Source organism: Tursiops truncatus, chromosome 3 (genome assembly GCF_011762595.2).
Source record: "Tursiops truncatus isolate mTurTru1 chromosome 3, mTurTru1.mat.Y, whole genome shotgun sequence".
Taxonomy (NCBI): domain Eukaryota; kingdom Metazoa; phylum Chordata; class Mammalia; order Artiodactyla; family Delphinidae; genus Tursiops; species Tursiops truncatus.
In genome coordinates this window covers 105,980,975-106,008,477 of record NC_047036.1, presented here as the reverse complement: position 1 = coordinate 106,008,477, position 27,503 = coordinate 105,980,975, and the positions used below count along the sequence as shown (strand labels likewise).

General features: G+C 37.6%; 1 protein-coding gene across 1 annotated transcript in view; it reads left to right on the top strand.

The window, feature by feature from the left end:
• FBN2 (fibrillin 2) overlaps positions 1 to 27,503 on the top strand; it is a 234,020-nt gene that overhangs the window by 48,334 nt on the left and 158,183 nt on the right. The window contains exon 6 of the mRNA XM_019924346.3: positions 16,392 to 16,589. Within this exon, the coding sequence (XP_019779905.1) occupies positions 16,392 to 16,589 (198 nt within the window). The remainder of the gene's footprint in view (positions 1 to 16,391; positions 16,590 to 27,503) is intronic.

Sequence of the window (27,503 nt, the reverse complement as noted above, 5' to 3'; positions counted from 1 at the left end):
ATAGCCACAATAGCCACAGTTATGAGAACAGCCACCAGCAGCTGCGCATTTATTAAAAGCCAGGCACTGTGTTAAGTACTGGAAGTTTTTATCTCATGACAGGCTGACATCCACATCGTAAGCTCTAAGTAAAGTTCTCTTGTTATACTCATTTTTACAAATAAGGAAACTGAGTTAAAGTAACTTACTCAAGGCTATAGGTGAGTAGTTTGTGAAGCATAGGTGAATGGTTGTGAATCCAGAGCTGTCTGACTGCAATCCTGTGCTCTTAATTAGTGTGTTAAGTGCTTCTATATGCATATAATGCTAGAGCGCCAAAATATGACAGTTCACCTTTGAAGGTTTCAAGGTAGAAGATAAACTGCTTGAAAACCTCAATACTGTGTGGAGTAAGTGTACACACTTTATCTCATTATCATCCGTTGCTTTAAAAAGAAATGTGAGAAAGCTAATTGTGTGACTCTTTATCACGTCTTTTTTTTTTTTTCCTGGTTCAGCCACTTACTATCTTTGTGACCTTGGGCCAGTTACCTAACTTCACTGTACCTCGGTTTGCTCATCCCTAAAATGGGCATAATAATAGTACCTAAGTCATAGTGTTGTTTTGATGGTCAGAACAGTAAAAAGTATATAATGTATTTATAGTAGTTATACAGTACTTTATACCTCTGTTCATATCACTATTTATATATGTATTTCCTCACATTGCTGACAACATCCTACACAGGAATGTGGGACTGTGTGCTTTCCACTGATTATGGGACATCAGGTTTTAGGCTCTAGAAGAATAGATGTGATCTTTGATGTATAGAACAATAATGCAAGGAAACACAGAACCTCTGAACTATGATCACTTATAAATATTTCAGTATTATTAGCAGTTTAGGCAATAGTTTGGCAACTGCTAAGAAAGTTTGAATGCTACAATCATGTCATAAGTTTCTGTAGTTCTCCATGATATTTATGGTAGTAGTGATGTCATCTGGAGGAAAGCCAATTACACAAAAGATACCATTTTATTAAATCTATTCCAGGCAGTCATGTTTGAGAATACGACAAGGGACTCATCTTTTGATAAGGTTAGATAAGTGTTTGCCAAAGTGCATTTATTTCATCCCGGTCTAGTTTATTTTTGGCAGTGTTGAGTCTTCGTTGCTACGTGTGGGCTTTCTCTAGTTACAGTGAGCTGGGGGCTACTCTTTGTTGCGGTGCGCGGGCTTCTCATTGCGGTGGCTTCTCTTGTTGCCGAGCACGGGCTCTAGGCACACGGGCTTCAGTAGTTGTGGCGTGCGGGCTCAGTAGTTGTGGCTCGTGGGCTCTAGAGCGCAGGCTCAGTAGTTGTGGCGCATGGGCTTTGTTGCTCCACGGCATGTGGTATTTTCCCGGACCAGGGCTCGAACCCGTGTCCCCTGCATTGGCAGGCAGACTCTTAACCACTGCACCACCCAGGAAGCCCCCCACTCTAGTCTCGAGGAATGCTATTGAATGAAAATATTTTATGAGCAAATAAATTTTGAGCACTGCCTGTTATACCCTCCTCTTGGCAGTTAATAATGCACATAAGTACACTGAGGGCTCCTGAAAATCATGTAGTTTCACACTCACCTGCATATACACACATTTTTCCTTTTTTTAAATCAAATATATTTGATCACAGAATTTTTTTTTTTTTTTTTTTGCGGTAGGCGGGCCTCTCACTGTTGTGGCCTCTCCCATTGCGGAGCACAGGCTCCGAATGCGCAGGCTCAGCGGCCATGGCTCACGGGCCCAGCCGCTCCGCGGCATGTGGGATCTTCCCGGACCGGGGCACGAACCTGTGTCCCCTGCATCAGCAGGTGGACTCTCAGCCACTGCGCCACCAGGGAAGCCCCAGAATTCTTTTTTTGACAAAATCCTCCAAATGTTCTGTGGAACTGGTGTTCCATTGACCACATCTTGGAAATTATTGAGTTAGACCATATTTCTGGATCTCAACTCAGTGGGTGTATTTTGTCATGAAAAGCCCTTGACACCCCAGATTCCATCGGCTGTAAGCCTCTAATTTGAGGTTGAATACTGCAGGAGAATGAATCAGGAGGCTCAAGCTGTCACATCAAATCCTTTTGACTTGGGGCTAGTTGCCAAAACTTTCTGGACTTTATTTCCTCATCTCTTCATCACAGGATCAGATAATCTGTAAGGGTGTTCTATCTTTAAAAGTTGTTACTTATCATCTCACACCAGTCAGAATGGCCATCATCAAAAAATCTAGAAACAATAAATGCTGGAGAGGGTGTGGAGAAAAGGGAACACTCTTGCACTGCTGGTGGGAATGTGAATTGGTTCAGCCACTATGGAGAACAGTATGGAGGTTCCTTAAAAAACTACAAATAGAACTACCATATGACCCAGCAATCCCACTACTGGGCATATACCCTGAGAAAACCAAAATTCAAAAAGAGTCATGTACCAAAATGTTCATTGCAGCTCTATTTACAATAGCCCGGAGATGGAAACAACCTAAGTGCCTGTCATCGGATGAATGGATAAAGAAGATGTGGCACATATATACAATGGAATATTACTCAGCCATAAAAAGAAACGAAATTGAGCTGTTTGTAATGAGGTGGATAGACCTAGAGTCTGTCATACAGAGTGAAGTAAGTCAGAAAGAAAAAGACAAATACCGTATGCTAACACATATATATGGAATTTAAGACAAAAAATGTCATGAAGAACCTAGGGGTAAAGCAGGAATAAAGACGCAGACCTCCTAGAGAACGGACTTGAGGTTATGGGGAGGGGGAAGGGTGAGCTGTGACAGGGCGAGAGAGAGTCATGGGCATATACACACTAACAAACGTAGTAAGGTAGATAGCTAGTGGGAAGCAGCCGCATGGCACAGGGATATTGGCTCGGTGCTTTGTGACAGCCTGGAGGGGTGGGATAGGGAGGGTGGGAGGGAGGGAGACGCAACAGGGAAGACATATGGGAACATATGTTTATGTATGACTGATTCACTTTGTTATAAAGCAGAAACTAACACACCATTGTAAAGCAATTATACCCCAATAAAGATGTAAAAAAAAAAAAAAAAAAGGGCAGAAAATCTAAAAAAAAAAAAAAAAGTTGTTATTGAAAATAATTAAAATTTAAATAATGCTATACAGTTCTCAAAATACTTTTCTATGCCTCCTCTAGAATGGCCTGGAAACCTTTTGGGAAGCTGGCAGCAAAGCCCAGCACCTACCTAATAGTGCAGATTATTTTGGAAGTTTGCAGAGCAGTGTTTCGCCTTCTATAGATACTGTGTGTGGCTTCTTGGGCATTTGGCCAGCAATGTCTACAGTTCCAGCACTGCAGCCTGTCTTAGCATTGAAGGGATACTTCTTCGTAGTCCACCTTCTTAGAGAACAGAAGAGAAGCTGCTGGTATGACTTGAAGTTGGTTGGGTCATCATGCCATAGAGTGCCTGCTGAAAGAGAATTTCCATAGCTGAGAAGTACTTGCTCACTGAGAGTAGTGGAAAGGCTAAATCCAGTTGGACATGCAGCCATCTGAGACATGGTGGTTCTCTTTGGAGGCATATCAAAGTGTCCAGGGAAGTATTTGGTAAGCTGGACTTCACTTATGAGCTAAATGAAAGGATTACAGTCTTAAAACCAGGGAAAAAAATAAATGTCTCCAGTAAAGAGCATTTAATGCAGAGTGAGAACCACTGAACAAACACAGGACACTGCCCCCCAGCGATGATGCCACTGAGAGGTAGCAGATTGGGGTGCTTGAGGACATGGGTTTGGGGGTCAGATACATTTGACATTTAAATTCTGGCTTTGTCATGCACTGTCTTGTGACTCTGGGCAATTTTATTTAATTTTTATTTTATTTTCTTTAACCTATCTGAGCCTACTGTCATCATCTGTATAGAAAAGCTATTTATGCCAACCAAATAAAGTTATTGTACAGATAACTTTAAATGATGGGCATAATGTACTGCACAAACTTCATGGTAGGCACTGAAAAAGGATAGGAATGATTTATAGCTTCAAACATAACCGTAAAGAACTCTTGCCTCAACGCCAAAGGCTGTCTCATTCTCTGTTTCCTCATGGTGTTGGGAGACAGCTACTCCTGTGTGCATCAGTAGAACTTTCTGGGTTGATGGAAATGTTCTTTGTGCAGCCAGTATGGTAGCCACTAACCGCATGTGGCTCTTAAGCGCTTGACATGTGGCTAGTGTGACTGAGGAACTGAATGTTTGTTTTATTTAATTTAAATATAAAGTTTAAATTTAGAGAGCCATATGTGGCTAGTGGCTACTGTTTTGGACAGCACAGTTACAGATTATAACAAACCACACTGGTATGAAATTTATAACTGCTAAGGTTTCTTTCTCTAAAGTACTTTTTCATGTCACAGATTCTACAGTTTAAAAAGTTGGTTGTGATCCCTTTAAGAAAAAAAAAACACAAGGTATTCTTTTCTGGTGAATGTCATCAGCCACATTACTTAAAATCCTCCTATGCAAGGAGCTGATTCAGACTTTCACACTGTGGAAGAGAAAATATTCAGTGTAACCCCCGAGGTTGTATTGAATTTCACTGAAATGATGGTGTGCTTATGACCAAGTATTTGATCACCTTAATCAATGTCCCATAATAATAAAAAAAAGCACGTTCTTTGTTTATATGGTACAAAATTGTAAATCCATCTATGGAGGCAAGCTTTTTGATTGTATCCCTATTTATTTTTTGTCTATTCTGTCAGATTTGAAAAGATTCCTCTTATAACTTTATGCTTGTTTTACTAAAACTTTGCTATTGATATTTCATTACAGTTTTAGTGTATAAATCTTATATCCTCTTAATGAATTGTAATTTTCAACCTTAAGTAAATATGCTTTTTTGGACTCAGGTATTGCTTTTTGTGCCTGAATTCCATTCTATTTGATATTGATTATTACTACTTCAGCTTTATATCATTTATGTTTTCCCTGGTTTTTCTTTGTCCTGTTTTCTACTCTTTATATCATTTCATTTTGATGGTTTTCTTATAGACAGAATAGAGCTAAATTTTGTTATTTTAATAAGATCTACAAATGATTTTTTGTTTGATTAAAAACTAAGCATGTTTGTGTTTATTGAGATTTCAGTATATTTATTTGGTTTATTCCCATCATTTTACTTTATGTATAAAAGTCATTACATTTTGTAGTTTTCCTTTTTTCCCCTTTGCTATCATTTTTGGCTTAGTCACTTACATTTCACTCCTCTGCTTCCACTGCCCTTCCTCCTTAATTAAGAAATTCTGTATTCTTTAAACTAGTGATTACTGTTGTATGGAAACATCTTTTCCTCTCTTACAACAGTTCGGTGGTATAGAAATTAAAAAATACCTATTCCTGGGGCTTCCCTGGTGGCGCAGCGGTTGAGAGTCCACCTGCCGATGCAGGAGACACGGGTTCGTGCCCCGGTCCGGGAAGATCCCACATGCCGCGGAGCGGCTGGGCCCGTGAGCCGTGGCCGCTGAGCCTGCGCGTCCGGAGCCTGTGCTCCGCAATGGGAGAGGCCACAACAGTGAGAGGCCCGCGTACTGCAAAAAACCCACAAAAAACAAACAAACAAACAAACAAAACCCTATTCCTCTCATTCCTAGACATTTTACTTGTTCACATCTCCCAGTCCCAAGTTGAGATCTTAGGAATAATTTATTTCCAAGTCCTCATTATGGCAAGTACCTCTCCTATTCCCCAATTCCAGACATTATTATTTTAGGCTACTGTCTTACCATATAGCTCTTTTGTTTCAAGAATCCTTTCTCAAAAATTATAAATTAATAACCTGTAAATGTTGTTTCACTGTATTTTAACTCTCTATACTACAATGGGAAGACTAATGCTAGGCTAGTCCATCTTCTTTGTAGATAGCTTGTTCTTTCTTTCTAGAGATGGAAAGATTTTTTTTTCCTTTTAGTCTTAAGGTTCAGATATTCAGAGATTTCGTGAGGCTTTTTTTAATATATCTTTTTTTCCCATTATTCTTGTCTAGGACTCTATGAGCAATTTATTTTTATTTTTTAAATTTTTATTGGAGTATAGTTGCTTTACAGTGTTGTGTTAGTTTCTGCTGTACGACAAAGTGAATCAGCTATATGTATACATATATTCCCTCTTATTTGGATTTCCTTCCCATTTAGGTCACCACAGATCATTGAATAGAGTTCCCTGTGCTATACAGTAGGTTCTCATTAGTTATCTATTTTATATATAGTAGTGTGTATATGTCAATCCAATTCCAAATTCATCCCACCCTCACTTCCCCCTGGTATCCATATGTCCATTCTCTATGTCTGTGTCTCTATTTTTGCTTTGCAAATAAGTTCATTTGTATCCTTTTTCTAGATTCCACATATAAGCGATATTATACGATATTTGTTTTTCTCTTTCTGACTTACTTCACCCTGTGACCAAAAGATGTAAAGCTACTTTTCACTTAAGCTTAGGAATTCTTTTTTTCCTATTATTTCTTTATTTTCTACTGTTTTTTTAAAATCTTATTTTGGAATTCATATTATTTACATTCTTGTCTTCAATCTCTGTCTTCCAAGTCTCATCTTTTACTTATGATATTAATTTCTCAGAAATTTTGCTCTCTGCTGTAAGCTATTTCTTCTGTCTGATCTTCTAGACAACTAATTTAGCTTGAGACAGTGACCGTTTGTTTTTCTGTTCTTCGGTTGAGTCTGAATATTAAAAGGGTTTACTTTCTTGAACCAAAAAAAGACTTTAGTCTTTTAATATGTGTTTGTCTATTCATGAAGCAAATTCCCTTAATACCTATACCAGTCAAGCTACCTGGGTTTCTCCAGCGGTTACAAACTTGCAGGCTGTGTAAGATATAGTCCTTTTTATTTTACTGAGCTGCAATTGTAGCACTGTAACCTTCCTGCTGAGAGGTCACAGGGGCATCTTTTGCTCTTGAGCCTCTCCTGGTCCTAATGTACGAGGAACAGGTATAGGCTCCAGCCAGAGAGCCAGGAATGATTCACTTTACCAGTGTAGACCACCACCCATGCTGGACCACCCCTGCCAGCAGGGTCTGGGGACTCTCTGCTGTTCTTCATGTGGCTAGTCCCAGAGGAAGGGCCTCCCCCTTTGCAAGTCAAATGGATCTAATGATAGATGCTACCTGTGTCCTTTTAGAAGGCCTTATGACCTATGGTCTTTTTTGCTCTTCAGCATTTCCCTAAAACTCCCAAATAGTTAAAACCCCATTAAATGGATCACATGGCATTTGCTCTCTTCTCAGGAGAAATACCAGCCCCGCCCTGGCTGGTTAAATGTTATACTGGAAGTTCTATGTCAGGGCAGAATCATAGAGAAGGGCTTTGGTTTTCCAGTCATATAGTGTGACATGTTTCCTGGGAAAGCTGTGATTTATGATGTTTGGTTGACTCAGTGCATGTATATAGCTGCCTACGTGGCTCAGGAGGAGTTGATTTAGGCAGAAATTTCAGAAAGAAAACAGTACAGGGCTTCCCTGGTGGGGCAGTGGTTGAGAGTCCGCCTGCTGATGCAGGGGACGTGGGTTCGTGCCCCAGTCTGGGAAGATCCCACATGCCGCAGAGCAGCTAAGCCCGTGAGCCACGGCCGCTGAGCCTGCGCGTCCGGAGCCTGTGCTCCGCAACGGGAGAGGCCACAATAGTGGGAGGCCTGCGTACCACCAAAAAAAAAAAAAAAAAAAAAAGAAAACAGTACATTGCATCCATATTATTACATAAAGACTCTGTCATCAAACTGTGCCTAATATTCTATTCACTGCTGCTTTAATCCAGTCTTGTGACCTCATTGTATTTGGTGCAAGGGATGTATAAGATCTGTTCAAACACTGGTTTCCACTGACTTTATTGATAATGGATAAATGTTTGTGAGCCCATATTACTTTTCCCTGAAATTATTCAGGCTTACTTAATTATACTATAGGTTTTTCTTAGCTACCATAAAATTTGGTACTTTGTTGATTTGACTTGCATATTATCCATCTTCTGTGTTAATCATTTATGCCTGTGGTTCCCTTATTAACTCATGACAACATATTTTTGTCTTTTTAACTTTCTTTTTCAGAAGTGACAATATCTTTCTGCTTAAATAATCTTACTAGTTTATAATCTTAAGCAATTTTTGTCATCCTTAAAGTAAGTTAATTGGCTTTGCTCTTGGGAGAGTGCACTTTAAGTTCATAGGCCATGAGTTTTAGGACCACATCTCTGATGGCCCTCATCCTTATGAAACGTGACATCAAAGATAGCAATTTTGTTTGCATCACTGGCCAGTACCTAATTATCTTTCCTGCCTCTTCATTCTTCAAGTGCTCTTTGATGTCAGCAGTAGCCTTGTGCTTTGAAGGACTGTATGTAGAGGGTGGTGAAAGGGGTCCTTATTTGCTGAGTCCACATTCCACTGAAATATTAAATAACGGTATTATGTTAGAAACAAAATGCAATGCAACTGTGGTAATTAAAATAGTTACTCATCTATTTGCAGAAGCAAAGTCTTTAATGTTTCTCTCAGTGTAAGAGAGAGAATTTGTCCCTAACATAATCTGGCTAGATGGAGACTCATCTTTGGGAGAAATCAGAAACAAAGCAAGACCAGGCTTGCTCATTGGGAATTAGGAGATTGTACATTGGATGGGAGGAGGCATTTGTGGAGCGGTGACGATATTCATTTGAATGCTAAAGGACTTTGATCTGTTAGGAGAAGGCAAAGCTACCAAAAGCTGAGACTGTGGATGTTCACTCTCAGGGTCTCATTAATGCGTCGTGCATGGTGCAGTGCTTTGGTATGAAGTGGATGGCCAAGTCCAATGTCAGCTTCACTTTTTTTAAAAAATTAATTTTAATTGGTATCGTTGTCAGTATCGTTGCTTTACAATGTTGTGTTAGTTTCTACTGTATAACAAAATGAATCAGCTATACGTATACATATATCCCTTCTTTTTTGGATTTCCTTCCCATTTAGGTCACCACGGTGTATTAAGTAGAGTGAGTTCCCTGTGCTATACAGTAGGTTCTCATTAGTTGTCTATTTTATACATAGTATCAGTAATGTATATGTGTCAATCCCAATCTCCCAATTCCTCCCATTCCCCTCTCCTTTCCCCCTTGGTATCCATACATTTCTTTGTACCAGCTCTTTGATTCTCCACATATAACTTAATGTCTGATTTTTAGTTTTTTCATGTGTAAAAATGACAAAAATTGTTAGCGCATCAAAATAAAGTGAGATAGTTTATAGAAAGGGTCATTATAAAGTGCCTGCCACGGAGTTAATTTTCCTCTCTTGATTGTCAATAAGTAGGGACAATGAGTCAGGGAAAACAATGAGATACCATTTTTCACTCATTAAATTAATAAAAATTAAACCGTTTGCTTCTACTCAGTGTTGGAAGGAGTGTGAGGAAATAATAGTGTAAATTGGTACCACCTATTCAGAGAGCAATTCCATAATATTTTTCAAACTGGCTACTTGACCCAGCAATTCCAGACCTCGGAACTGACCTTACAGAAAATCTGCCAAGCTGTGTAGTGAAGAAGACCCATGCAGCACTGTGTGCACTTGTGCTCAGTTGTAAACAGCATAAATATCCATCCCAAAGCAGGTGAGCAGTGTGGAAGGGGGATGTTTCAGTGCCCTCAGTGGTGACTCTGTATATGAAAAAGACTCAAAGTTTATTTGTTTTGGTGTTAAAAATTCGGGTTTGCTTTTTTAAGTATACTTTCAAAACCCTGGTCATTCTGGGAGCTTTTTTTTTTTTTTTGCGGTACGCGGGCCGCTCACTGTTGTGGCCCCTCCCGTTGCGGAGCACAGGCTCCGGACGCGCAGGCTCAGCGGCCATGGCTCACGGGCCCAGCCGCTCCGCGGCACGTGGGATCCTCCCGGACCGGGGAACGAACCCGTGTCCCCTGCATCGGCACGCGGACTCTCAACCACTGCGCCACCAGGGAAGCCCCGGGAGCTTTTTAAAAATATTTTTTAATTGTGTAAAATACATGTAATGCGAAACTTACCATCTTAACCATTTTTAAGTGTACAGTTCAGTGACGTTAAGTACATGCACATTGTTGTGCTACCATCACCACCATCCATCCACAGAATTTTTTGTCTTACAAAACTGAAACTGAACCCATTAAACACTTAACTCCCCATCTACCCTCCAGCCTCTGACAAGCACCATTCTACTTTCTGTCTCTATGAATGTGACTACTGTAGACATTTCATAAAAGTGGAATCATTCAGTATTTTTCCTTTTGTCGCTGGTTTGCTTTACTCAGAATAATGTCCTTAAGGTTCACCCGTGTTGTAGCATGTGTCAGAATTTCCTTCCTTTTTAAGACTGAATAGTATTCCATTGTATGTATTTCGTTTATTCATTAATCAGTCAATGGACACATGGGTTGTGTCCACCTCTTGACTATTGTGAATAATGGTGCTGTGTACGTGGTTGTCCATATATCTCTTCAGATCCCTGCTTTCAGTTCTTTAGTGTATATTCCTTGAGGTTTCAAATTCGGCGTATAAATATCACTCATCTACTAATAAGTCTAGCAGATTTTAGTAGTCACTTTAAGAGGTCTTTAAATAGTATTTGGTCCCATTTTCATATGTAGCTAATGAAACACCTCCCTACCTTTTAAACTGCTTTAATGTATTAAGTACACCTAATATCTCCCTTAAGTACTTCAGTTGTGCAACTTAAAAACCTATGTAAGTACTCAAGTTACTCTCATAAACCTAATTAAAATCTAAATGTCTAAGTACTCAAACTTACAAATTTATAAAAATCTGAACTTCACTTAAATGATCCCGTTGTGTGTATAAGCATAGTCACATTTTAACATAAAAATCACAACTCTAAATAAATTACATAATTATTTATTTTAAACTGTGGTTACAAGGCAATCTAATGGAATGGGCAAGATGCTATTAAACATTACAGGTACATAATTTTTGCACAAGTTCCTAAAAGCAAAAGTATTAAATTAATGGCTTTGATTCTCTTAAACATTTCTGTACTTAATTCTAAAATTTCCTGAGGGTGACAGATATTTTTCCATCATGGACGATAATCGCTATCTTATTTCACTTCACTTAACTCTGAATATTTAGACCCGGCATGAATTCTGGACCAGCAGACATTTAGGCAAATCTTATTGAGACTAAGGAAACTATAATTAGAGTGGTTGCCTTCTCTGCATGCTCCAGTTATATCTGTGATCAGATATTTCGGCTGGCAGACTGACTAGATAGATTCTCAATTAGAACCATAATGGAATGCACTAAACCTTATTTGTAATTGCTATGTCAAAAACTCCATTACTCAAAGGAGACTGTCATATGGCCAGGATCATTAGACTTAGATTATACACATTCCTTAGTTCTTCATTGTACTCACTCATGTCTGCAGCTCCCACACAAGACGATCACTTGATTGCATGTTGTATTTCTTTGGTTCCTGAGAATGGAAAGAATGGAAATGCCTTCTTGCTTAAGTCCAAAGACTGTGCAGCTTGATGAGAAATCTCACATATTTTCATACACCTTCTGGGATCAGGCAATTATTTGTGTACTAAAGTGGGGATGAATGGAATTTTGGATATCTTTATGGCATTATTTGACTGCACAGCTCCAGGGGATGTCATTTACATTACAGTAGTTGTGGGTAGCTTTCCTAAATTATGGAGTGTACATCTGTGCAGTTGTGAACCTTAACTGCATTCTGCGGACAGTTAAATAAATACTACGACAGCCACATGGACAGCTGATGTATTGCTATCACTGTGACTAATTTCCCGCCCCATGTGGGGCTTCTTGGGGACACCTAGTCTATTGATCTTACTGCTTTCTCCCACTTCTTAATCTGTAAGTCCATTCCTTTTTTCACTTCCCAGCTCATCCAGCTTAGATTCCATAGTCTATAATTTCAAAATATATCTAACAACACCTTACACCCCCTTGCCATTCTGAATTTTTTTCTTCTCTGACAGACAAAACCCTAATCCTAGATGAACCCTTATCTCTGAGTGAGCTTCTCAGCTGCCTAGAGCTGTTGGAAAAAGTCACAAAACAGACAGATGGGTCCCATTATAAGTTCAGCTTATTCTTCCACCATAGAGAGGTGCTGTTGTCACCTGGGAATTTGCTGGATTCTCAGGTCAGCTCCCTCTCTTGGTATCTGCAGTGTCCATCTCAGTTAGCCTCCGAGATCTGACACCCCAGCTAACCTCTGCCAAAGACCTACTGTCCCACCTGTTTTACAAAGAAAAGAGAAGGTATCTGAGAGGACATTGCTCGTTATCCTCTACTATACAAACATGCCTACATCTCTGTGCAGCCTGCCATTCCTCCCTTGGGTTACAAGAACAGTGCTTTTTTTCTCCTGTCTAAGGATAACTCCACACAAATTCTGGTTTCACTCTCAGCCTGACTCCTTAGGGGTCTTATACTAGAAATTATTATTCTCTATGGTAATCAGAAACCCTCCCTTTCAACTAGGTCATTCCCATTGACTTTTAGTAATCCTCGTCTCTTCCACAAAACAAAACAAAAAGAATAAATAAGCAAAAAAATAAATGAATAAATAAAAAATTTCTCCCTCAATCCCAAATCCCCAGCAGACCTGTTTTTGTCTTTACCTTCTGGAAACCTCTGCAAAGTTTGTCTGGTTGTCCATATGACAATAATGCTCATCTTTGGTTAGCTATCACTGTTTAGCATCGCTAGTTATATTAAGAGGACTTGTGAAATATAGCAAAATTCCCAACTATATTCAATTGTATTTATTTAAAGTAAAATGGTAACATAGGCTATAATAATAAAGATAGAAACTAGAAAATATTAGCACGGATGTGGAGGAATTGGAACTCTCACTCATTACTGGTAGGAATATAAAACCATGAAGTCATTTTGGAAAACAGTTTGACAGTTTCTTTAAAAGTTAAACATGTGCTCACTGTACGGCCCAGCAAAAGGCCACTGGTTGGTTATCAGATGTGGTATATCCATATAGTGGAATATTATTCAGCAGTAAAAAGGATTGAAGTACTGACCCATGCCATTGCATGGATGATCCTCAAGAACATTATGCTAACCAAAAGAAGCCAGACAAGAAAGATCACATATCATATGATTCCATTTCTATGAAATTGTCCAGAAAAGGCAGATTTATAGTGACAGAAAGATTAGTGGTTGATGGGGGCTGGGAATGAGCACAAGGAATCTTTTTGGGGTGATGCAAATGTCCTAAAGTTGGATTGTGGGGATGGTTGCACATTTCAATAAAATTTATGAAAAATCATTGAATTGTACATTTAAAACAGATGAATATAGATGTATAAGTTATACCTTAATGAATTTAAGTTTTTGATGAGTTTGCTAATTGTACCAATTGCTTAATGTGAATAAAAGTGAAATTATATAAAGCCAATTAATATGCTGTATTGCAGTTAGATATTTGAAAATCAAAATAGCAATATTTGTGTTTCACAGGATAATTTTTAACAAAATTTTCTTGGTCATATAGTAATGAGGAAAATATCTGTTTCCAACCCACTGGTTCCAGCATACCAAGTGTTAAGCAGTTCACTCCTTTTATCCTTTGTTAACACACTGCAAGTATGTCCTTACCTATGAATCGTTAGCATGGTATACAATAATATTTTACTTGAAGTGAAAACTTGATGAGTGTATGGCCAATCATAACATTTAATTAAGGTCTCTTAGTACTCTTTGACCATAATTAAAATGCTAGTAATGTCTGGGACAGAATGGTTTTAAAATCTGATCAGGAAATTTAAATCTCTTTTCAGTATCTAATATTTGTTCACATTTTACATGTGAGTAATTCTGGAATAAATAGGTTACATTGTAAGTTTAAATTTTAAGGTAATCACTTGCCAACCAGAAAGCAAAGTGTAACCATGTAAGAAAATAGATTCTGAAGCACAGTCTTAACGAAGGGAAATACAGGCAGAAGAAATAAGGAATGGTAAACTCTGTTTCCGGGAAGGGGAGTCTGGGGTTGGCTTAATTAGGGCCTTTAACATGCAGGGTCGTTTGCAGGGACAAACAGCTATCCTTGTCAAGATAGTCCTCTTCTCCAAGAAGATCAGACTAAGAGGACACAATTTTAAGAAGGTGCTGTAGTTAGAAGGAAGGCATTTCCTGACAAACTGGTTTACTTAAGAATGAGATTATGAGAGAGGCTATGCAGGCTTCTCTCTGGGAATCCTAAAAGGGTACAGAATGTGAACGTAGGTATATATGCATGAATCTATGAAAAAAAAAAACAGAAAAAGAGACTTGGTGAAAAGTAGGCTTTTCCCTACTTGTTCAGAACGTGATACAATTTATCGTAAGTCTAATATTTATTTAAAATGGCAAAATAACGTGTTGCCTGAAGGACAATAGAGTAGGTTTAAAAAATTTATGACCTGGCAATTTGTGGTATGGGAAGCATGCTTCTTTACAAGGTTGACATATCTACATGTATAATACAAAGATTGTCTTCTTCAAAAACGTGATTTGCAGCCAGCACATCTGTTCTTGTGTAATGGATTAAAATGAGCTATTTTTGTTGAAGTTCAGTTGCAGAGTAACAGAATGTTAAGCCAGCTTGCTAAAAAAGTTACCTATTTTAGATTTTTTCCCTTTATATTGAACTTTTAAAATGTTCTTGTATCTGACAAAGCCTCATTCTTCATTAAGAAACAGAAATTTTATGTGGCTCTAAGGTGTATTTTTGTCATACTGTAGCATTTAGATGAAATCTAAGTTGTTCTTGTTTAGCATTTTGAATGTTAAATTATATCCAAGTTTGATATTTCCCAGGAACAGTTTTTCATAAAAATCTTACCAACATTATTGACTGTTCTTCCATGGAATGTAACATTGTTTTGTTCTTACAAAAATCTGAAATAAACTTGTTCTGGCTTTCCCCTTCAAATGGAATTATGTCATTTGCATTAAGGCTTATCAGGAAATCCTGACTATCCTCTTACATTCCCAAGAGTTAATAAACTGTATGCATACAAATCTCTGTAAATGGGGGAAAAGCTTTTTCACATATTTCTGTTGTAACTTTATAACAAATGTTAATCATTTAATTCGTCAGTCTTTGGGAAACTGACCTTTCTCTGATTTTCTGTGTCTTTCAAAACACAAGCAACAAATTAAAAATCCATTAATAATTCAGTTCTGCTTAAAATAATATACATATACTGATCATCTTAAAGAGTCATTTAAGTAAATTATAGCAGGAAGAGAGATATAATAGAAATGCACAGCTTTCAAGTTGCTTGTAGTCTGGATCAGTCCTTCTTAAACTTTAAGGTGTGTATGGATCTCCTAAATATCTTGTTAAATGCATATTCTAAGTCAGTGTGTCTGGTATGAGGCCTCAGTCTGCATTTCTAACCAGCTCCTGAGTGATGCATTTGTTGCTGGTCCATGAACCACTTTGTGACCCAAGGGTCATAATAGCTGTCCTTAATATTCATAGAAGAGTCTGCGTGTAGATCATAAGTGACACACATTTGCTAACGTTTTTATCATCATCATAACCGAGCTGGACAATTGTACAATCATCTTCTAGAGAATAGAGATCATATAATATTAACTTGGAAAGAATCCATGACCATGGGCCTTATTAGTACTGTGTTCCAAGCTGAGCTACACATAGAACTAAACAGACTGACAAGGAAACAGAAATCAATTGTTAGAACTAAATGATTGTAGACATTCTGGACTGCCCAAATATAGACGTGATATGGAAGGGTATATCTTCATTGGTTCTGTTTTGATTTTCTGAACTCTTGACCACCTAGTGAAAGAAGAAATTTTTCTCGGTAAAGAGGAGCCACTAAAGCAGGTACCATCAGGGCACAGGTGGCGCACACCAGTGAGTGAAGAGGGCTGAGTGGCTGTGGCGGTGCTGTCATAGAGGGGACACACTTCACTCCACTACTGCCATGCAACATGTCAGGCCTAGCATGGCTAGAACTTCCAACTTTTTAAGAAAAGCCAGAAATATAAATTTCATGTGAAATTTCCCCATTTAAAAATGTTGGCTACTCATTTAAATTCTTTTAAAACATTAGGCGGCCAAGAAAACACATCTGTGTCCCAGACACAACCCTTGAGCCATCTATTTACAGTGTCTAGGGTAGAATACATTGAATTCTTGTAATGCACTTCTCAATATTGAAAAATTAAGAATTTTCAAAATCAAACACATTGGCCTCTTGTTGTGCGATGTTTTCATCAGAAGAGTCTCTGTTTTATGTATTTGGAGGTCCTGGTGTAAGACTGGTGTGTGATCATAAAACCTGTCTTCCTGTCTTCTTTCACATTCCAGATTACAGGACAGGCCCATGTTTCACTCAGGTCAACAACCAGATGTGCCAAGGGCAGCTGACAGGCATTGTCTGCACAAAGACTCTGTGCTGTGCCACCATTGGACGGGCCTGGGGCCACCCCTGTGAGATGTGTCCCGCCCAGCCTCAGCCCTGCCGGCGGGGCTTCATCCCCAACATCCGCACTGGAGCTTGCCAAGGTGAGTTAGCCTTCAGCCTGTGTGCACAGAGTCACCCATGTGTCTGGGCTCCTTTCAGTGCGCTGGGAGAATCTGGCACTGTGGATGGGAACCTTTAACCCAATACTGTTTCCAAGAGGAGCCTCATCAGCAAGCCTGACTAGAGATGGCTTACCTTCTAGCCACCTAATAAATATTTTTCAATTGACCAAAAAGGAGAAGAGATATATGAAAAGTATGAAAAACTGGGGAAAATTTTTAAAATACAATTAAAAATATTCAATACAGTCAGAGGATAAGCCATTCCATGTCTTCATCCAGATGGTGCTACACACTCCCTGCTACAGCCCCTCAAACTTTGCATATGTAAATACCCAGGCGACACAGTTTTTCTGTCTTTCCAATCTCATTCAACATATAAGAACCTGAACCCAGGTGACAGGGAGAAGTGAGCCGTCCGGTATTGTTATTAATAGTATCTTCAGAGACAAAGTATTAACTCCATCCATGACTGTAGTTATTTCTGAGCTTATAACCAGTTGGTTACAATCTTGTCTCCAGGCAATCTTCCTAACCACATATCAGGGTTAGATTGGGGCCCTGAGGATGCTACAACCATAAACTTTAAACCAAATAGCCGGAAATTGTTAAATACTTAACTGGATAATTACTTTTCAGCCACCATGATTCTTAGCCTTTTTTGGCAACTTCTCTGACGTCATATGGATTAAACACGTTTTTAGAGCTTGGAACAGAGTGCCATAATGAGCTTTCAAATGGTGGGAGGATCACAGGAAACTGGAAAGTACTTTTGTATTATTCACAGAAATGATGTTACTCATACTTGTCGTGAGAGTTAGGTTTATTTGTTCTAATTAAATCATGTACAAAGTTAGATGGGAAATCTTTCAAACTGATGTTAGTAACCAGTGTCAGAGGTAGAGAGGTTACCTATCCAGCCCATGTAAATGGTATATTGCAGAAAACCAGGCCAGTGCCCTAAAACCCAAACGAAAATTGTAGTGTGGGGAGCCTGTATATAACCTCAATCCATTGAATAATAAAATCTGAGTGCTCTGTGTAATTTGGTAAGTGTATCTCCGATAGTGGCCTCCAAAGATTTGTGTTAGTTTTGTAGTTTTATAAAAGGTAGTTTAGGGCTTCCCTGGTGGCGCAGTGGTTGAGAGTCCACCTGCCGATGCAGGGGACACGGGTTCATGCCCCGGTCCAGGAAGATCCCACATGCCGCGGAGCGGCTGGACCCGTGAGCCATGGCCGCTGAGCCTGCACGTCCGGAGCCTGTGCTCCGCAACGGGAGAGGCCACAGCAGTGAGAGGCCCGCGTACCGCAAAAAAAAAAAAAAAGGTAGTTTAAAAAATGATCTGTATCTAAACTCTTTTCAAATCAAAACTACCGGGATACCCAAGAGATGACCATATAACCCAGCAGATTCACAACTTTATGTTTACTTGCATGTAAAAGCCTTGTCAGCTGTGGACTTAGAATGGTTTTGTGAGTATTTTGTCTCTTGGATTAATACCAACCACAACAAATATGAAGTTTGGGTTAAATGTCATTTTTAATCTGTTGTTTACTATGGATAACAACATTCTAAATCATTGATATGATTATCGGTATGATTCTATAGAGTTCCTGATAAAGCAAGTTTTTTCTATAAAAGATACACTATACTATATAGTATATAGTATTTACCATACTACATAGAATTCCTAGGTTAGGTATAGATTACTGTATAATTTATGTAATTTAATGGATTACTATTACAGATAAAACGCTGTATAGATCTACTAGATTAATACTGACTAGATTTACCAGAGTAATAATTTTTGTTTATTCTCTAGCACTTATCACCTTCTAACGCACTTGCTTATGGTCTTTATTGCTTTTACTGTCCCCCAGATAGAATGTAAGCTCCATTTGGGCAGAAATCTGTTTTATTCATTAATGTCTCTGAGGCATTCTAACATGCAGTAGATACTCAGTAAATATCTTTTGAATTAATAAATGGAATTGATATTAAAATACTTCCAAAAACCACTGTTTCATAGAAATAGTCCAGGTTGAGAAAAGCCCTCAACTTCAACCAAAACATCGCAAATTATTGACTCTCCTCATCTTCTATATTTGTACTTAGGCTTCTTTACCTTGATATTTTGTCAGAGAGGCCTAGTTTTCTGAACACAATTACAAAAAGTGTGTGATCTGATCTCAAACTTCCTGAATGTCCTTCAGGATTGAGTAATGTCTGAAGGCTTATTTGTTTGAATTTGTTTATGTAGTAGAGATAAGTTTTGGGCTCCATTTGCCCAGGAGTATAATGGATTAATACAGCCACAGGAGCAAAATGAAATTTGCCACATTGTTAAAAGGTCTGGAAAAGTTGAAAAAGTTCTGCTTTATTTCAAAATCATGGCATCGTCAGAAAGTTCTCAATTAAACACTAATCCTCAGTTCAGGCTATTTTAAGACTCCATCTTACTGTGATTTCATTTTTTCCTTTAAATTCCTAGACTGTTTCCCAAATACTCTGCCAAATTAATTTGGAAGATAATAGGGCGTAAAAATATAAGATAATAAAACATGATACACACATGTCAGACTTCTTTTTTATAATAGTGATCTTTTTTATAGTGTAACTGAAAATTTTTGTGGAGTTAAAAATAAATTTCAGCTGTGTAGATGATAGCCAGTTTAATATTGGTTTTAAAACATGGTTTATATTAGCCAAGGGAGGACATTTCTGAAGTTCTAAATATAAAATTATCCTGTAGCTGATGCAATTAGTGAATTACTTTATCTATGGCTTAGGAGGGGATGAAATAAGGTCTTGTAGTAAACCAAATAAATGTGAAAAATGAGGGCCAACAGAAAATTAAGATGACACTTTAAAAAAACTAAGCTGTGGGACTTCTCTGGTGGCGCAGTGGTTGAGAGTCTGACTGCCGGTGCAGGGGACGCGGGTTCGTGCTCCAGTCCAGGAAGATCCCACATGCCACGGAGCAGCTAGGCCCGTGAGCCATGGCCGCCGAGCCTGCACCTCCAGAGCCGGTGCTCCACAACGGGAGAGGCCACAACAGTTAGAGGCCTGCGTACTGCAAAAAAAAAAAACCCAACAAGAACTAAGCTGTGAGGAAACTAGTAAACTTTTTACTTTTCACTGTTGCTGTCATGACTTTCTGTACTCAAATAAGCAGTGTCAGAAGAGTATACCTTCCCTAGGGTACTATGAGGTCAATCATAATGATTCTTGACTTCTTTCATATATAGAGCATTTCAGTTCTAGCCCTTATGCCTAAGTCTAATCTACATTTAGTCTTGTACATTCTTCATTTTATTAAACATTGAAGGACTAAAGTTGGCTCACATAAGCCTTAAAATTTAAGCTAGCATAAAAATGAGTGAATTAAAGGTAATAAAAGTGGCATTAAGCTCTTTTCCAAGAATATCTACAAACTTTAAATATATATGTCATAAACTGTCACGTGCATATGTTGTATTATTTTTTTACAAATAGGTTCTTCTTTTTAAATCTTTACTATGTTACACATTCACTCTAATTAGAAGGGTATTTTATTTAAGAATAATACTTTGGGTCTTTTAGATTTTCAAATATATTTTAAAATTTTCAAAATATATTAAAATTTGTATAATTATTAATTTATGTTGCTTGATTTTTAGAAATTAGGCTTTTAAACTACTCCAGATGTTTAAAAACTGGAAGTACGGCAGAAGAAATTTGCTTATTTAAATCCATCTTTTGCTTTATTATAGACAATAGTAATAGACTGATGCTGGGCCTCTGCTCCATTCCAAGCAGTGTGAGAGGCATGGAAATTGTGACATACGTGACAGAGTCAGGACCTAGCTAGGACACAAGACAGGGACTTAAAGAAAGAGCAGTATAGACCCTGAGTCAGTCCCTGCAAAAGAAGTATTCGTGCCTGTCCTTGTCAAATGGGATTAGTATTCAGAAATATTTAATCCTTCAATCAGACTGCACATGAATCATGTAGAGAAGTTGAATCTTATCTGAAACCAGGCAGGCATGGCTAGTTCCTCAGGTGTATCCTGAGAGGAAGATACTGTCAGTAGAATGTTATTTGCAGGCCTTCTGTATAGCACAAAATGAAAAGGAGATTTGGTTCATCTGATTAGTATAAATTATTAAACACAAATTTATCTTGGCTGTCTGCATTGACCAAGTTAACCAGATCGTTGCAAAGTTTAACTGTAGTTCACACTATGTGAACACAAGCCGTTCCTAAACAATCCAAAAAATTTACCTAAAACATAGTCGATTATAGGAACTCGTATTGAAAATAGCAGGATATTGCCCTTCTTCTAACTCAACAAAAACTAACAAGAAAAGGAATAACAGAGAACAAGCCCTTCTAAAATAAAACTCTGCAACCCCCAGTTCAGAGCAGTGATGGACACATGGCGGTTGTTGGGAAGTCATGGGGACAGGGAGAATCTTCTATGTGTTTGCCATGAGCATTAGCATCCTGAAAGGCTGTTGAGTGGATGTGGACGGTCTCTTGGAGAGGAGGAGTATATCCCATAAGAGAGGGATTCTACTGCAGGCCCTCGGAGTAACTGAAGGCATATGGAAAGAGAGTCTTTGGTGGCAAGCCATTTCTAATATTCTCTAGCCAGCCTTCCAACCCAGAGATGCTCCTTTAGGTAAAGGAGGGGGAAGGAAAAGAGGATATGGGAGCCACTGGTGAGCAGCTTGCAGAGTCTGTATCTGAAAGGGCAGAAGGTGGGAGCTACACCACTACCTGAAAGTTTAAAATTAATACCCAGGAGGAAAAGAAAGTGGAGAGAGTTTGGTAAGAAGCTGCATGAGTCTCTACAAAAGTTCTCAAATCAACCTGTTTCTTCTTGGCTTTCGCCACTTTTGCTTCAGCAGGAAATGCCCCATTTAAAGGTGAGTACTAAAGAGAAAAGGCTTACATATAAAAGCTGAAAAAAGAGAGAAATAACATAAGGAAAAGACAGAGGAACATGCTTTATGGAAGAATTACCTAAATAAACACAAAATTCATATACTCTTTTATCTCAAGGAAGTGAAAAATAATATGGTTCTTCTCTTAACAGGTGCTCAAAGAAGCACTGTTAAGAGTTCAGAAAAGACAATCAGAGATAGTGCATTGGTAGCACTCAAGAAACTGAAGAAGGATTTGAAACTTTACCTAATGAAAGGCAAATGTTACACATATACATACAAACATACATAAGACTGAAAAAATTCAATGACAAAGGTTAACCTTGAGGAAATCACAAATCAAAATGTCTGAGGACAATAAATAATGATTGTAAAGAAGCAGAAAGGTAGTGAAGTCAGCAGAAAGGTTGTAAAGAAAACTGAAGAAAGGAACTGAAAAAAAGCATAAAGATAATATAGAAACATTTTCTAAAAGAGATAAAAGCTTCAGTTTGCAGATTGGAAGGCACAAAAGTTCAATAAGAGAGAGAAGATAAGGAAAATTTTGTGGGCATAATAAGACAGAATAAGCAAATATCTTTGTTAAAGGGAATATCTTAACTGGTCTTAAACTTCTGTAGAGCAACTCATAGACCAGAAAACAGTGTGGCAGTGTCTACAGACTTCTGTCCTTGATTTACACATATGTAAATAAAAGTCCTTTAGTTGCTCTGTAAAGAATCAACTCTAGGGGGGCCAGAGTGGAAGCAAAAAATAACAGAAGTTTCCTGCAGCAGTACAGGTGATATATCATGGAGGTTGAGACCAGAATAGAGGCATAGGGCCAAGATTTGAGATATATCTAGGAAGTAAGCACTTGTTATTGATGGAATGAAGTGAGACAAGTGAGAGGATGCCGAGTTTATCACTTAGGTTTCTGACTTTGACATCGGGATAAACAATGATGACATTTGTTGAGATAAGGAAGATTGAGGCAGAACCATGGTCTGTTTGTTTTTAGTTCGGAGTCCTACAGGTAGTAAGTTACCAATATTTGCTTGTTGGGATGATCATTTATTCAACATTGGAATTTTGTGAATACATGAATAGGTATTCTGGCCGAATCAAACCACATTGAACGGTTGCCAAGATACCCTGTATGTCTTAGGCTCCAGTCAGAGACAGACCTATTCTTCAATTGTTGTACTTAAAGATTGGCATTTGTTTTTGTAGAAGTAGAAGTACTATGTATGAATATATGTGAAGTGTAGAATAAGAACTTACATTTTAAAAATGTATCTAATCTGGGGACAGGCCAAGTTAAAAAATCATGCACTATTAATACAGTAATAGGAATTGGTCCTTAGTTCCCACAGATATAAATTAAATGAACCATTTTTATATGCCTGTAACACTGGCACATATATTTTCACATTTTAATGTCAACTAAAAATAATATACCATCTAATACTAATTTATATAATAAAATCAGTTTAATCTCTTAGGGCAAGTTTATTTGAAGAAGTTGGAGAAGAAATGAGTTCATAAACTAGAATTACTATTGCTTTGTTACATTATTTATAACCTTAGTAGACATAGACTGAAGGGATTATATAAGGTTTAAGTTTCAAAAGATTCAATATTATTCTGTAAAATCCTTGCATGTGATTTGAAGTTATCCAGCATTTAAAGAAATAGTAAGTTTGTGCCTGAGTTGAAGGGAGGAACAGAAACCCATCTGTATAACTTGGACAGTGGAAAACTAATCAGACGTTAGTAGTTCCTTATGCTGGCACTTGGAAGATGCAGAAACTCTTGCATAATTTGGAGGTCTGAGGCTTGCTTCTTTTGATTTTATAGGGAGCACTCGTGTGCTTCTAGGTTCATGTTGATTATTTCTATAAGATTTCTTTAAAATTTTCTTTTTTATTTTAGTGATTAACTTGATCTACCCAAAGAAATTAATTCTGTATAGCTGCTCACTCTAGGATATTTCAAAAAGTTTTATTTCTTTTTTTCTAGGAAAGTACTTTTTAGGCAATTACAAAATAAACCCTGTAAAGTCAGATTGCTTTTTCCTTTGAAAAATTACTGAATCTACTAAATATGTAGTCAAAGCTTTTATGAATAGTATTAAGGGATTTATAGGTTTGGCCTCATTTTTTAGCTTATACCGAGATATTCTTTCTCTGATTTATCTGCCAGGAAAAGAGGTTTCTAGGGATGTTTTATACCACACTGTAATGAGGGTGGAAATTTAGTACATTTTTAAAATAATACAGTTCGAAATGTAAATTAAACTGTTCAGGATATAAACCTCCTGTCATGTATTTCATTCCAGTTGCTTTTTGTTTGGATCAGCTATCCTTTAATAAGACAATGATATCTACTTTAATTTCAGGATAAAAATACTTTGGACTATTGTAATTAGTTTTATAGACAGATAGTTAAAGTGCGGAAGAAATAATAAGGATGCTAAGCTCTTTTGTAGACTTAAATTCCCTAATTTACACACTAAGATACACCAAACGTGTGGGCTTACCAAAAAAATAATAGGATAAATATATACTGACATAGAAATATATCCACAAAATATTTTAATGGAAAAAAAACAAGATGCAGAACAACACATACAGTGTGATCTTATTCTTGTGAAATAAATGGACCACCACTCTGAATGTGTGTGTGAATAAGTCTAAAAGAACAGACTACTCACTTATATCAATGGCTATCTCTTCAATTTTCTATTTTCTGCATCTTTAATGTTTATTATAATGAGTATATGTTATTTTGTAATTAAAGATGTAATACTAATAAATCTGTTATGTTGGCCTGTCAATTTGACTAGGTAATGTAAGTTTGCATAAGCTTATATATTATATTTCCTTTTATATACAGTGTTCATCATAACAATATACCGAGTTACCTTTTACACAAAGAGAAATAAGGCAAGTTTACATAGATATAAAATGAAAGATTCAGAAACTCTAAATAAAAGAATTTTTCCCAATCTCCTATAATATATTAGCTCTAGTTTTTTTGTACAGGCCCTTTATCAGGTTGAGTACATTCCCTTGTATTTCTGGTTTACCAAGATTTTTAAAACAATGAATGAATGTTGAACTTTGTCATTGCTTTTTTCACATCTATGATATACTCATATGTTTTCCTTAATCTGTTAATATGATGAATTGATTTATGCTTGAATGTTGATACAACCTAGTTCCTGGGATAAACTCCACTTAGTTATGACGTATTAACTTTTTTATATATTGCTAAAGTTGACTTGCTAATAATTTTTGTGTGCCTATTCCAAAAAGATATTCTTCTCGTTTTCCTTCTTTTTTTTTTTTTTTAACATCTTTATTGGGGTATAATTGCTTTACAATGGTGTGTTAGTTTCTGCTTTATAACAAAATGAATCAGTTATACATATGTTCCCATATCTCTTCCCTCTTGCGTCTCCCTCCCTCCCACCCTCCCTATCCCACCCCTCCAGGTGGTCACAAAGCACCAAGCCAATATCCCTGTGCCATGTGGCTGCTTCCCACTAGCTATCTACCTTACGTTTGTTCGTGTATATATGTCCATGCCTCTCTCTCGCCCTGTCACAGCTCACCCTTTCCCCTCCCCATATCCTCAAGTCCGCTTTCCAGTAGGTCTGTGTCTTTATTCCGGTCTTACCCCTAAGTTCTTCATGACATTTTTTTTTCTTAAATTCCATATATATGTGTTAGAATACGGTATTTGTCTTTCTCTTTCTGACTTACTTCACTCTGTATGACAGACAGAGTCCATCCTGTCTGTCATCCACCTCATTACAAATAGCTCAACTTCGTTTCTTTTTATGGCTGAGTAATATTCCATTGTATATATGTGCCACATCTTCTTTATCCATTCATCCGATGATGGGCACTTAGGTTGTTTCCATCTCTGGGCTATAGTAAATAGAGCTGCAATGAACATTTTGGTACATTACTCTTTTTGAATTTTGGTTTTCTCAGGATATATGCCCAGTAGTGGGATTGCTGGGTCATATGGTAGTTCTATTTGTAGTTTTTTAAGAAACCTGCATACTGTTCTCCATAGTGGCTGAACCAATTCACATTCCCACCAGCAGTGCAAGAGTATTCCCTTTTCTCCACACCCTCTCCAGCATTTATTGTTTCTAGATTTTTTGATGATGGCCATTCTGACTGGTGTGAGATGATATCTCATTGTAGTTTTGATTTACATTTCTCTTATGATTGATGTTGAGCATTCTTTCATGTGTTTGTTGGCAGTCTGTATATCTTCTTTGGAGAAATGTCTATTTAGGTCTTCTGCCCATTTTTGGATTGGGTTGTTTGCTTTTTTGTTATTGAGCTGCATGAGCTGCTTGTAAATTTTGGAGTTTAATCCTTTGTCAGTTGCTTCATTTGCAAATATTTTCTCCCATTCTGAGGGTTGTCTTTTGGTCTTGTTTATGGTTTCCTTTGCTGTGCAAAAGCTTTGAAGTTTCATTAGGTCCCATTTGTTTATTTTTATTTCCATTTCTCTAGGAGGTGGGTCAAAAAGGATCTTGCTGTGATTTCTGTCATAGAATGTTCTGCCTATGTTTTCTTCTAAGAGTTTGACAGTTTCTGGCCTTATATTTAGGTCTTTAATCCATTTTGAGCTTATTTTTGTGTATGGTGTTAGGGAGTGATCTAATCTCATACTTTTACATGTACCTGTCCAGTTTTCCCAGCACCACTTATTGAAGAGGCTGTCCTTTCTCCACTGTACATTCCTGCCTCCTTTATCAAAGATAAGGTGACCATATGTGCGTGGGTTTATCTCTGGGCTTTCTACCCTGTTCCATTGATCTATCTTTCTGTTTTTGTGCCAGTACCATACTGTCTTGATTACTGTAGCTTTGTAGTATAGTCTGAAGTCAGGGAGTCTGATTCCTCGAGCTCTGTTTTTCGTTCTCAAGATTGCTTTGGCTATTCGGGGTCCTTTGTGTTTCCATACAAATTGTGAAATTTTTTTGTTCTAGTACTGTGAAAAATGCCAGTGGTAGTTTGATAGGGATTGCATTGAATCTATAGATTGCTTTGGGTAGTAGAGTCATTTTCACAATGTTGATTCTTCCAATCCAAGAACATGGTATATCTCTCCATCTATTTGTATCATCTTTAATTTCTTTCATCAGTGTCTTATAATTTTCTGCATACAGGTCTTTTGTCTCCTTAGGTAGGTTGATTCCTAGATATTTTATTCTTTTTGTTGCAATGGTAAATGGGAGTGTTTTCTTGATTTCACTTTCAGATTTTTCATCATTAGTGTATAGGTATGCCAGAGATTTCTGTGCATTAATTTTGTATCCTGCTGCTTTACCAAATTCATTGATTAGCTCTAGTAGTTTTCTGGTAGCATCTTTAGGATTCTCTATGTATCGTATCATGTCATCTGCAAACTGTGACAGCTTTACTTCTTCTTTTCCGGTTTGGATTCATTTCCTTTTCTTCTCTGATTGCTGTGGCTAAAACTTCCAAAACTATGTTGAGTAAGAGTGGTGAGAGTGGGCAACCTTGTCTTGTTCCTGATCTTAGTGGAAATGCTTGCAGTTTTTCACCATTGAGGATGATGTTGGCTGTGGGCTTGTCATATATGGCCTTTATTATGTTGAGGAAAGTTCCCTCTATGCCTACTTTCTGCAGGGTTTTTATCATAAATCGGTGTTGAATTTTGTCAAAAGCTTTCTCTGCATCTATTGAGATGATCGTATGGTTTTTCTCCTTCAATTTGTTAATATGGTTTATCACATTGATAGACTTGCGTATATTGAAGAATCCTTGTATTCCTGGAATAAACCCCACTTGATCATGGTGTATGATCCTTTTAATGTGCTGTTGGATTCTGTTTGCTAGTATTTTATTGAGGATTTTTGCATCTATGTTCCTCAGTGATATTGGCCTGTAGTTTTCTTTCTTTGTGACATCCTTCTCTGGTTTTGATATCAA